Raw genomic sequence first — 13,141 nt, 5'->3', positions numbered from 1 at the left:
ACCGGGGACAGAGGGAGGCATGGATCTCTCCGCTTTGCCAAATAACAACCATCCTGACAAGTTCCTGCAGCTGGACGTGAAGTTGTTAATGAGGAACTCGGCCCTCCTTCAGGGCGGTTTGGTGAGGTTCCCGGGTGGGAATTTCCCTGCTGCACAGAACTGGAAAAACCTCGTCTACTCGCAGGTACCCTCTGGCCACACCTGGGCATGGGGTGGGGGCTCCTTCCTTTCTCACTCTGGCCCTTGCAGCATTTGTGCAAAAGGAAAACTGCAGGGAGCAAAGAACAGAGTAGCTACTCTTGCCTCAGGGAAAAGGCCTTTCTTCCTTCGAGTAAGAGATTTTCTCTCACCACTTTATAACAGAAGTGAGTTCTCCCGCCCATTCATTCCCCTCCAACACTGTCTTCCCAGCATGTCTTCATTGTAGAGTCTGCCTAGCCTTTGTTTGATCCCTCTCTCTCAGGATTTTTCAAACCAGATTGAAAGTAAGGCTCTGGAGGGGAAACCTGACCCTAACTTTTGGTGTCTTCTAAGTACAAAGCATTGGAAGCTTAAGTTAGGAGCTCACACACCTCATTTAGACCAACTGCCTCTCATTTTAGGGGCGGAAGACTGAGGCAGCAGATACACGGAAAGTTAGCGACAGAAGGAAAGGATATAGAACGAACTCTCCACTTCGGAAAGGTGCTGGCTGTTACTTCCGATACTTTTATTTTCTGCAGGTGTTCTCAGGGGTAGGACATACCAATCAGATCTACAATACCCAGGCAGACTTTATTTCTTGCTTTCTCCTTCTGCACCTTCCTCTTTTTTGCTGACCAGAGAGAATAAAGCTGTGATGAGTTCCATGTGCTGGAATAAATGGAGAGGCCCTGCCTGCTGCCCAGCTCATGAGACAGAGATGATCTTTGTTTCAGAACGGGAGGGCTCATGGGGTTAAGGGTTAGTCCGCTCCGAAGCAGGAAGAAGCACTGCCTTTCAGAGCAGATGTGACCGACCCACAAACCCCTGCAGGTCATTAAGTCCTTCGGAGCGGTTCAAATTCCCCGAGCAGAAATTTGTTTTCTTTTAAGAAACAGTTGCTACTCATAAGTCCTGGTGTCAAGTGACTCCTTTGTGGTGTGTTTTGTGGGCTCCTCGGGACCTTTATCGTGAGATCATTCAGAATCAAGTACACTCACATGATTATGTAAGTGTTCCCTCCACCTATAAGGGTTTTCATTTATCTCCATGGTAAGGCAGCCTATTATGACAACTGACTTTTAAAAAATGTTGTATCTTTCCTATTTTGTAATCCTCAAAACCCTTCCACCCATCCGTATGCACCTTGTTGGTCAGTTTCCGTGTTTTCAGTTTTAAGCTAAGGGCAGTGAAATTCCTCCTTCTTCTCCCCCATTGTTTATATCATGGAATAAAATGATTCAAAGATTAGTTCAGAAAACCTTGGCTTTCCTATGCTATGAAGCTAAGTCTAAGAAAACATAGCCAATCAGTTCCTTTGGGGCCAGAACACGTGGATCTAAGCTCCTCCGTTTGGTACTGGACTTGACCTGTTTCCTTCATGGGGAACTTCACAGTTTCAAGCTCTGTTGAATGTTGCTCCTAAATCTGAATAAAATGCAGATTTTTTAAAAGATTGTATTTATTTATTTTTAGAGAGGGAAGGGAGGGAGATAGAGAGAGAGAGAGAGAGAGAAAAACATCAATGTGTGGTTGCTGGGGGCCATGGCCTGCAACCCAGGCATATGCCCTGACTGGGAATCCAACCTGCGATACTTTGGTTCGCAGCCCGAGCTCAATCCACTGAGCTATGCCAGCCAGAGCAAAATGCAGATTTTTAAAGGGTGTCTTTTGCCACAAGTTCTATGAGCTAAAATAGTTAATCAAGGAAAAACTGAGGAGGTAAAAATCTGCTTCTTATGTCTTTGAATAAGTTATTGGTCATTGTAACCTACAGATAAACTTGATGTCATTATCCTTTTACCCTAAAACAAAATATTTAATGACTAAACAATGGCCCATTTACAACCAAAATGATATGGGGGTAGTGAGTCAATTACAAGTTCAAGTAGTAGGGTGAGTGAGGCCCATGTCATGAGCAACAGCAATTACACTCACGACTTCAGATGGCAGTGTGTCAGTAAGTAATTCTTCTCTCCTTGGCTGGATCTTGAAATCTGGGAGTGACATATTCATTGGATGACAAAAAGAAATCTAAAAGAAATAGACACCTGACGGTTTTAAGTGGCTGTAATGATACCTGGAAGAAGGCGCTGTGTGCGCCAGGTGCGTTGAGGTGTTGGGATACACATGCGGCAGCTGTCGACTGGCTCCTACTTAAAACCCTCACGGTCTTGGGGAGGCATAAAGCCTCATTGAATAAAAAACTTAGAAAGTTGGTTTCTTGTGTCATATCCATAGTGAGACAGCATGAGAGACATCTGTTATGGCCCTTATTCAGTCCATGCTTCAGTATTTCCACTTGCAAAATTAGGATGATATTCATTTTATGTATTTTCCTAAAAGTGAGAGCAAATAAAAGATGACATGAAAACAATAGAGAAAAAGGGTTCCCTGTACAAGAAATGTCCATTATTATTATTACTATTACTATTATTATTTGCCAATATTCAAAATGTGTTGAAATTGTCCTTTCATTAGAATTTGGAAAACAGCAAATAATACCACTTGCCATTCTGATTTATGCTGTGGATAGAGGGGTGTGTGTGGATGGTGCTGATGGAGGACCTAGTCAACACGTCCGTGAGGCTACATGGCTAACACAAGCAGCAGATTTTACACTCCCCTGAAATCCTCGAAAACTTCAGCATTGTGTCAGCTCATCCTTCAGCATCACCCCACCCAGGGGCACGGTGTTTGGGACTCAGACTACCTCACCAAATGTCACAGGGCTCTGCCCACCAACATTGCCCTCAAAATTGCCGCTAACTCAGCAGTGCCAGCAAAGGTCCCCTAGATCCCAAACATGAAGTTGAATTCTTAAATATATGTATCATGTTTATACCCATGATTTACTTATATTTAAGTTATTTGAAAGTCACCTTTTACTTTCAGGGGAACTTCCCTGTGCCATTCTCCTATGAGGTAAAGCAGTGCGGTGCACAGAGAAAGGCGAGCCCTGAGGCTCTCGGGCATGCCCCCAGCCCTGGCCCCTGCCCGCCCCTCCCCTGCGGACATGCAGGGCCCATATTTGCAGAAAGTACAGACACTATTTCTAGTTTCTACTATATTTCTACTCTTCCCATTCTCTCACTGGAGAAGTGAAGGAGCTTCACCACAAACTTCATCTCACCACAAACTTCATCTCACCGCAATGAACAACCTTTCTCCCAAATCTAATGTTCCTGGCCGTGAAAATTATTTGGGGCCTATATCTGCTGGAGGCATTTTGAGCTGTATTCTACACATTTCTGCTGATCCCTTTACACAGGGAGGTAGTGAAAAGAAAGGGTTGATGTTTTTAAATTTAGTTTAAATGATAAAATATGTTTTTCCAGATACTTTGGTGGGCCTTTTTTTTTCTGATTAGCCATGAGACTTCAGAATCTTTTCTGAATAGTCTCTTTGTTACATCCTTTCCTGGCTTCCATATCACACCTGTTCCAGAGTTCAGGAGCCTTCCTCACTGAACCGCTGAGCCCGAGTGGGAGGCCAAGGGCGAGAGGCTGTCTTCCCCTTGACTTCCAGATGGTGTCCTTTACTGGGCTTATTGCTTTATCTCCTTTCCCCGTTTGGCTGCTGCATGCTGATGAAAAACATGATTTGGTCAGCATCTAGCCAGGCTCCGGCACAGCCCATCACTCTGGCGAACAGACATACGCACGTACGTGTAACTCTTCCTTCCTTGTGGCCGCTGCTCCAAATTCACTCTGAGACCCTCCTGGGACGGTCTGTGTGCACTTCTTCCCGGAAGGTGGAAGATGGGCTGGGGTGGTCCTGCTTTTCAGAAGGCCTCTGCAGTCCTTGGCTCCACCATCGAGTCTATCTAGGCATCAAAGTTTACTCTTACTCGTGGATACTTAGAGGTCAGTTATCATTGTCTTGTTTTTTTAATCTTAAGCGATCCAAAACTTTTAGGTGTACGCTTTTGGTTCCTTTGGTAATACATATCTTTAAAAAATTAGTAAGCTTTTTTTGGTTAATATAATCCTATCTATATACTTGTAGTCAGCTCTGCCTGTCAATAAATACACCTAAAGTTCTTTGAAGACACAGCTCTCAAACAGGCTTTAATGCCTTGCTTTCTGCTGCTGCTCCTCTATGCTGTGACTCAAGGGCAGCCACCTGCAGGCTGTCAGGAGTGAGTTATGAAACCACACCCTTCACATGACCTTCACTCTGAGTCACTTCATTCAGCTGAGAAATTTTAATGGGCTTTTTGGCTCAATGCTTTTTTTTTTCTTCAGGAAAAAAGAAGTCTGTGTCTCAGTGTTTGGGCTCTATAAACAGTCAAATTTTTAAACAATAGAAAGCATACGTTTTTAAAATAATTAATTAATTTTTAAAGAGGGGGAAGAGAAGGAGAAAGAGAGGGAGAGAAACATCAATGTGTGGTTGCCTCTCACGTGGCCCCCACTGGGGATCTGGCCTGCAACCCAGGCATGTGACCTGACTGGGAATCAAACCCGCAACCCTTTGATTCACAGCCCGCGCTCAATCCACTGAGCTACACCAGCCAGGGTGAAAGCATACAATTTTTAAACTCCGTCTACTCTCCTACAAACTGTCCAGTTCTTTCTCTAATCTCAGCTCTGTCTAGTCTTGCAGCGATGCTCTGATTCTTGCACTGTCATTAAATGTCTATGGGTGCTCCAATAACTTGTAAGCATTTCTCCTAGAGCTACAGGGAATTAGACTTCAGTGGCCACAGATGATACTTCCACCAAATGATTCTCACTGAAGGATGTGAAGAGGCATCACTCTAGCTGCTGATGCCACTCTGTCCCTTTCCACTGCTTGTCTGCTAAGCCACTGCCACGCAGTCATGGAATTTCAAGGTGCCACGTCTGTGTTAGGGAGGGTAGCCTATGCTACACTATGGTGAGAAATACCCCACAGACTATCAGTTACTATAAAGGAAAAAAATTCTTGTTCATGAAAAGTCCGAGGAAGGACAGATGTGTTTGGGGGCAGCTGTTTTCCCAGCAATAACCCAGGGTTTCAAGTTCTTTGTCCTCGTAGCTCTGCCATCTCAGATCCGAGCTTACAGAAACACCAAAAAAGGAAGTAAGGAAAAGTGAGCCAAAAATCTTGTGGGAGAGTTCAGGAGCCAGTTTTGGAAGTGGCCTCTGTTATTTTGGCCCCAGTTTAAATTCTAGACAGCCTGGAAAAGGGGGTTATTCTGTGTGCTCAGGAAGAGAAGACAAAAGTTTGTTTCGGTGTGCATTTAACCAGCCACCAAAACACCCAGCTCTCACTGGCTTTTAGTTGTCTGCTTTTTACATTTATTCACTCTCATTCTTTCTGAGTCCTTAGATTTCATTATATACATAATATTATAATTAATATTATATACATAAATATTACATAATTGAATTTACCGTTTAAACTGATCTGACAATCTCTGTCATTTAAATACAGGGTTTAGTCTATTTACATTTAATGTGATTATTTTGAAATATTTTTTCTATTTTCCGGGGCTTCCACTATATTCTTTTATTTTTCTTGTATTGTTTTCAACTTTCTCTTATCTTTTTAATACCACTCTACTGAATTAATCAATGCATGTTTTAGTAACATCTCTATAAAATGATTTCTTAGTGTCCTTATAAAAAAAATAGCCATTCAACTTGTTACTGTTCAGTGTTTTAATTGTCTCTTATTTTAAAAATCACATATCAGCGATAATTATTATTTCTATTTTCTATTATGATTTCTATTATATAAAATTAATGCTTGCTTAGATTTATACATATATTTATCATTTTTCTCTTTTCCTTTTTGTTTTCTTGTTCAGCATTCCTTTTTCCAACTTAATTTTTCCTTCTAGTATTAATTTTATTCTGCCTGAAGTACATTTTTAGAGGTTCCTTCTTTATTGGCCTATTAATGATTTATTCTCAGTTTTTGTTTATCCAAATATGTCTTTTATTTTACTGCTTATTGAATGGTGTAAATAATAAAGTATATAAAGAACAACTGGGCTAAGTAATGATTAATGCTAAAAAGTCTAGGTAAGCTTTGAGTATTGCTTTTCTTACATAAACATTTAAAATATAAATTATTTAACAGTCCATGTAACTAAAATAATGGAATTACTGGTGAATTTTCCTTTGCTAAATATGATCTATCCAAAATGTGGATGAAGTGTTGGAATCAAATGCATGCTTTTTTCTTTCTTAAGCTGATAAAATTTGAAAAATTTTATCAATATACAAATGTATCTCAACCATACTGGTATTTTTATCCAGAAACCAAAGTTTTAATAAAGCTATCCTATTAATATTCTGTATCTTTCAAGCATGAAATTGTCATGTAATGCAAAAATACAAGGCAACACATTCAAAGAGAAACCTCAGACTTTCAAGAATATGATTTAGAATTAAGGGCTAGACTGTTCTTTTTAGAATATAGCTCTGATTATTTGACTACCTTTTGTATATTAGTTTTTCAAGGTCTTTATACACTGTAATAGAGTGTATTATTTTTTCTTTCCCCTTGAAACTGTATTTCCCTCATTTATAGAGGTTCCTAGTTTAGGGAGCTGAAGGGTGAGTGGAGCAGGCAAGAAAACTGACAAAGCCAACTTATCAATGTCAGAAGAAATTATTCCCCTTCAAAAGACAATCTAAGATGTTTAGCCTTGAAGAAAAAAACTTGAGTCAGAATTATGCTAATCTGCAATGACATGAATTTCATACCAAATTGTGTTTCTTGAATTCAGACACATTGTCATGAGGTCATCCATCTCACAGACAAGTGCTACGTCAAGAGGATTCACGATTTCATTGCAGACTTCAGAGTTACAGAACATAAATTGATTGTGAGAAGATCTCCCAGTTGATCTCTACGTACAAAGTGTACGGATTAAGAAAATGAGGAAAACCTAAGGCCAAAGAGGATGGAAAGATTTTATACAGACTATTTCTTTGTACTGACTGCCATATCTGAAGGAAACTATATGTGATATCAGCTTACAACTTAGCTTATATAAATACATATTTAACATAATCGACATACCTCGATAGATGCAGAGGGCATCAATCTACTGCTGATCTAAATATAACTTAGAGGAATATTTATTGCTGTTGAATCTTTTCTGTTTTGGAAGACTGAAATACGTGAAACATTTGTTTTAAGAATTGCTGTAAATTAATGACAGGTTTCCTGCCAGGTTTTAAGGGTTAAACCTCAGTTTTCTGAAAATTAACACATGTGGAATTCCTCTCCCTTGATGCCCCATGATAAATGAAGCATTGCACTATCTGTTTTTGTTTTTTCTCAATTATATTTGGCCAATGAACAAATTTGAAATAAAAATGTTTCTACCTTCATGATAGTTTTGTAGTTATAAGGAAAAACAGCAAAGTAAAAATCTGAGGTTGAACTAGACACAGAAAAGCACACATTGGATAGTTCCATTCATATAAAATGCCAAAAAAGGGGGGGAGAGGGAGAAAGAGTCCAAACTGGCTCACGCTATTAAATGCAGGACACTCAGGCAGGGAGAGGACAGTGACCGGAAGGAGTATGAGGGATGATCTGCTCCTTGGTAGAATCTTAGGTTTATTTGCTTTGTGAACATTTTTTGAGCAAACAACCTAGTAGTTATCATGTGTGTACTTGGTCTTATTCATATTATGCTGCAATAGAAAGACTTTAAAAATCAGAAAGTCAACATTAGAGGCATCTCATAGCCAGCTGGTCTGTAGACACGCAGAGGAGTGCGATGTTGAGTTGGCCCATTTCTCTGAGATGTCTGCAATAGGAGTCAGGCGAGAATTGCCAGGAAAGCCAAGCCATGTCTATAAAATGCCTCTTAATCCTGACTTTGCTGGATTAGTAGAGCAATGTTAACCATTATTCTTATCAGTCATGGAGTGCACAGGTGGAAATAAAATGGCATTAAAGCTCAATGCCAGCCAGCTGAAAAAATGGCTTTGTTCAGAATTCTACCAGTATTTGAGTTAAAGAACAGTGTCCTTTGTCTGTAGTTATAAAATAGCATTTTAATGAATGATACTGAAACCAAACAAGATCAGGGGCAAAGAAAGGACTCACAGGATTCTAGATCAAACTAGATCCTGGAATCCTTTCCTCATTCACTGTCCTAATCTGTTGTGTTTCTGGGCAGAACCGACACATTTTCAGGTGTAGTTCTTTATGCTACACTCTCCGCCATCCATGGCCTGATGGTAAGAGAAGCCTTGTCTCTATGCCTCCCAACAGAGAGAAAAGAAGAACATTACTGCTCAGCAACTGAGGGGATTCAGCATGAAGGGAGCTGCCTCCACAGAGATCCCCCCACCACCCCTCTTGTCAGTTCTAAAGAATAACCCCCTGTATGGGGACATGAGTTTGGAGGAAGCTATGGAAGACAGGAAAAAGAATCCTTCGTGGACCATCGAGGAGTATGACAAGCATTCCCTGCACACCAACCTGTCTGGGCATCTGAAGGTACTAAGACTCACTTTTGGGGGGATTAGGGGGCCAGTGAGGCCCTCCTGAAAGATATGGGTATCGGGGTGACAGGCATTCCTCACCAGGCGCCAGATCTGCAGGTTTCAGGTCATGCCAGCCTCTGGTTCCCTTGTTCTCTCCTCGTCATTATTTGTGTTTATTTGTTTTGAGTTTTACAACACAGTTGATGTGGCACAGAAGCAAGGTTTACCAGGAAGATAAAAATCTTTGAAAATTATTTTGCCAGATCACGTATGTTTTCCCCCAGTTGTGTGACCATTTATGTTGATGAATGCTTATGAATCCCTTGTTGGACATTTATTAAAAAATATTTGTTAAATGTCTGTCTTCGGCCCTGTGCAAGGCAGCTCTCATCAAAGATCATTTCATTTCAAGCCCACTCAGTGATTTAAGACTGCAGACTTACATGCTGGACTCTTTCCTGTGTCTCAGTAACGAAACAAAACAAAACAAAAGCATTTCAACACAAGAAAGGTATGCAATGAACTCATTCACCCAGCTTAAACCCAACTGAAGTCTGGTTTTTTTCTCCCTTTTCCCCCTGCTGGTGTCACCCATCACATAGAAGATCTAAAAATACCTGACAAGCCAGGAGAGGGGCCCTCTGTTTTCTGATTGGACTGGACTCCTACACAGCCCCAGCCAGCCACGGCTGCCCCAGGGCCAGGAAGCCCGGGCATGTTCCAAGTAGCCCTTATGCCTATGTGTTCATACCTGAAACATCTAAAGACTTCTTCTTTTGCAGGGAACAGCCTTATGCCTCCTTAAAATCTTGCACTTCTGAAAATCTCAAATGTGCATGCCTTGAAGTATCTCCTTGTCTGGAGTCTTTGAAGTTTCTTAACCTCCTAGTAGCCTTAATGTATCTCCTCTTAATGTGGTCTCTTTCTGGGGAAGTTTCCATAACAGATGCTCCCCTGTAGCAACAATGATCGTGTGTTTTTCATCCCAAGTCTGAAGGGCAGGACCTCTAAGAAGTCACCCCCTACAAGTAGGAAAGGATGTGTTGACTTATTTCACAAACATGTCTTGACTGTACGTGAGAGCCCTTCTCTTTGTTGTTTCCGTGAATAACCAGGGGACTGTAAAGGTAAATGTTACTATCCCTGCCCTCAGGAAGTTCATCACACTAAGCAAACTAGCAAACAGTAACCATAGAAGATGCTGGACTGACGAGGTCGAGGAAGAGGATCGTGCCGGTCAGGGTTGTACAAGGTGAAGTGCAGACTCAGAAGAGAGCAAAATCACATTAGATTATTTTTTAAAAGGTCTTTATAGAAAAGTGAATTTATGCTGGGTGAGTAGAATTCAAAATATGTAGATAGTTTGCATTGGGTGTGGGGTGGGGGTGGGCTCTTCTATGAGGTGTAGCAAGAGAAAAGGCACAAATGCAAGAAGGTGAGAGAATTTGTCAGAACAATAAACGGCCTAGTTTTGCTGGAGCCACAGCTGAAGTAGTAGAATAATGGGAAATAGGGCTAAAAAAGCAGACTAAAAGAAAATGTGTGAATGTAAGGGTAAGCAAATGGAAGATGATTGGCAATGAGGTATATTTTTTATTGGACCATGTCATTGAGTTACGTTTAAGAAGATCAAAGAGGAGGATGATAGCTATATTGCTTTACTAAAACCAGTGCCCCCCCCCCCACCTATACATGCAAATCACTCACCTCAAGGGTGTGGCCCCTCAGGTCACATACCTGTTTATAGACCTCATGGTGGTATTCTTCAGCACTACTATTTTTTTTTTTTAAGATTTTATGTATTTAGAGAGAGGAGAAGGGAGAAGAAAGACATGGAGAGAAACATCAATGTGTGGTTGCCCCTCCAGCACCCCCTACTGGGGACCTGGCCCCAAACGCAGGCAAGTACCATGACTGGGAATCCAACTGGTGACCTTTTGGTTCACTGGCTGGCACTCAATCCACTGAACCACACCAGCCAGGGCAGCACTAACTATTCTTCAGGGATATTTCTGGAAGTCATGACTATTGTTTTTATTACCATTTCTTCCTAGACATCATTAATTCAACTTTTCCATCACCTTCCCTGTCCGAATCTCTTGATTAGCAAACAGAGACCCTAACTCACTTTCTGAAAACTTTTCACCACTGTGGGCTATAGAAGTTTAAAGTTTCCTTGGCCACCCTCATTTTTCTAAGTTGCTAGGAGTTTACAAATAAGGGAGGAGAAAAGAAGTCCCGTGTAGAGCCGTGAAGGGCAGCCATCAGCCGCCTGGAAGGCAATGCAGTTCCAGAAGTTCTTGGGGAAGAGCTGAGGCCTTGCCCTTGCTCACCAGGTGCAGGCCTCTGATTAGGTTGCACATGAAAGGTCGGTCGAGGGCCAAAGCAGAGACTTTTAAATCAGCTATGCTTTTGCACAGGTCATCCAAATTTTATTTTAATACATTAGCTTTTCTATAAAACTGGGAAATGGAAACTAGTAGCAATGAGATGGGAGGGTTGTGTTGCCTTGACTGGGATCCACCAAGCCCCCTACGCGCATGCGCATTGCTCGCCCAGCGGTGCACTGGTGAGTCTGAAACTAGTTCGTTGACCCCCGAGGCTGCGTGGATACTGGCTGACTTTGACCCTGCTGGGACTATAGAGTCAGAGAGAGGGCAGCAGTCTAGCAGTAAGTCACTGTAGTATCCAGGTGAGAAATAATAACGCCTGAAGTGGGTTCGTGAAAACGGAGTCTCAGCATTCACCATATATGTGTGTTTACTGGAATGCAGGCATAAACACTAAGTCTTTCGCCCAGAACCAGAGCTGTGTATAACGGGAGAAGACGTTTACAGGTGACTTGTTGGACGTAGGAATGAGGTTCAGTTGAAGACAAGTCTGCCCGGAGGCCCCTTAAAGAAACAGACTGGGGAGTAGGGGCTGGTGTGGGGAAGGATCCATTGGATCTTTTCTTCAGGAGATCCCGCAGTGCCAGAATTTCCACGTGGAACACACACCCTCTACAAGGTGGGGCGGCAGCCTGAGAAGCATGGCGGGATCCCTTGACTCTTAGTCTTGCTCCTTCCGTGGACTCGGCTTCTGGTGTTGCTGAAAAACGTGCCAAACAACGTTTATCCCTACTATGCCAACAAAATCAAACCTCGAAGGCCCACCTAAAGCAAGGAAGGAGTTTTAATTTTATCTCTGCTCACTAGCCCGATTGACACACACTATTTATGAAACGCAAGCGACATTAAATTGGCTTAAAGATGACAGAAACACTGTTGGGTGAGCAATTAGTCACTAAATCACACAGGCCCCTTAATGCGGACCTACGCGCAGGCTTGCAGATTGGAGCTGCAGGCCATGCTCGCGGGCCGTGCTGTCCCGGGAAGACAAGCCTCTGGTGTCTGAGCCCTGACACTGAAGCCTCGCCCCAGGTAGGGCGACCGCGGACCCTCAGTACCCCTGGCAGTGTCTTCCCTGCAGTTTTGTGTTGACCACTGATGAAGCCTATTCTCTGTCTAATTTTGTTTTAGGAAAATCCCAATGACCTACGGTTTTGGCTGGGAGACATGTACACGCCTGGTTTTGATGCTTTATTGAAAAAGGAAGAGGAACAAGAGAAGCATTCCAAATACTGTCGAATAGGTCTGATTTTGCTCCTCGTTGCCTGCATCTTGGTTTCCATAGTGACTGTTAGCACTTTTTTCACCTAAAGAACAGCCACAGACACAGACACTTGATATTTCTTAAAAGTGCTTCCAAACATTTGCAGAAGAACATATTTGTGCTGTGCGAGCGTACTGTGGATTGTACAGTTAAAATGTAATTGCCTCCTGGAATGAGAGGGTTGGTTGAGATGGGCTGCCTTTTTCTACTTTGTTCTCTGAACCTGTGTAAGAATTCCAGCCAGAGCCTCTTCCTTTGGGAAGAAGGACTTCTGAGGATCGAAACCACAGAAAAGTCACTGTGAACAACCCAAACTAAACACTTCAGTAGAGAACAAAGCAGCACCAACAATCGTCAACAGTTTTGTCTTAATGCTCAGACTATATTCACCTTGTCTTTAAAACCCTGTCACCTGCCACCCCACCCTCCTGTCACCACTAGGAAGGTTGAGCAGGTCACTTTTTGGCCAAGTGCCAGGCACAAAGGATCAAAGCTTCTCATCATGCTGCCTGTTGGGCTGAGTTCTGAAGTTTAACCTTGGTTGACTCCTACTTAATCCAGAATAAAAAGGGGGAAGGGGGACTTTCTTCAGAGATATTGTTATTTTCCCAGGAATAATTTATAATGCCTCGCTTCCACGTGGTAACTTCAATAATCCTAAACTTAGGACATAGTTACATAATTACACGGAGAGCCAATTGTGCTAACTGATCCAGATTAGCTAGTGTGTCCCCTAGTGGCAGTCAGCAAGGATATCTCACCAGCCGGGGCCTAGGGAGGAAGGCCCTGGAAAAGCAGAGGGAAGACTGTGGAGAGAATAGGGTCTGCATCCTAATTGTGCCTTTTGCTAACTGTTGGGCCCT

General features: G+C 42.3%; 1 protein-coding gene across 1 annotated transcript; it reads left to right on the top strand.

Moving 5' to 3' along the window:
* On the top strand, positions 1-12,432 carry MINAR2 (membrane integral NOTCH2 associated receptor 2). Its single transcript, XM_028527233.2, has 3 exons — positions 1-184; positions 8,410-8,637; positions 12,146-12,432. Exons 1-3 carry the CDS (start codon positions 20-22, stop codon positions 12,323-12,325), a joined length of 573 nt encoding a protein of 190 aa, XP_028383034.1. The 5' UTR covers positions 1-19; the 3' UTR covers positions 12,326-12,432.
* Positions 12,433-13,141: the final 709 nt, after the last annotated feature.

This window comes from Phyllostomus discolor, chromosome 13 (genome assembly GCF_004126475.2).
Source record: "Phyllostomus discolor isolate MPI-MPIP mPhyDis1 chromosome 13, mPhyDis1.pri.v3, whole genome shotgun sequence".
NCBI classification, from domain to species: Eukaryota; Metazoa; Chordata; class Mammalia; order Chiroptera; family Phyllostomidae; genus Phyllostomus; species Phyllostomus discolor.
The sequence above is the reverse complement of the archived record's forward strand: the minus strand, read 5'-3'. Positions and strand labels throughout refer to the sequence as shown.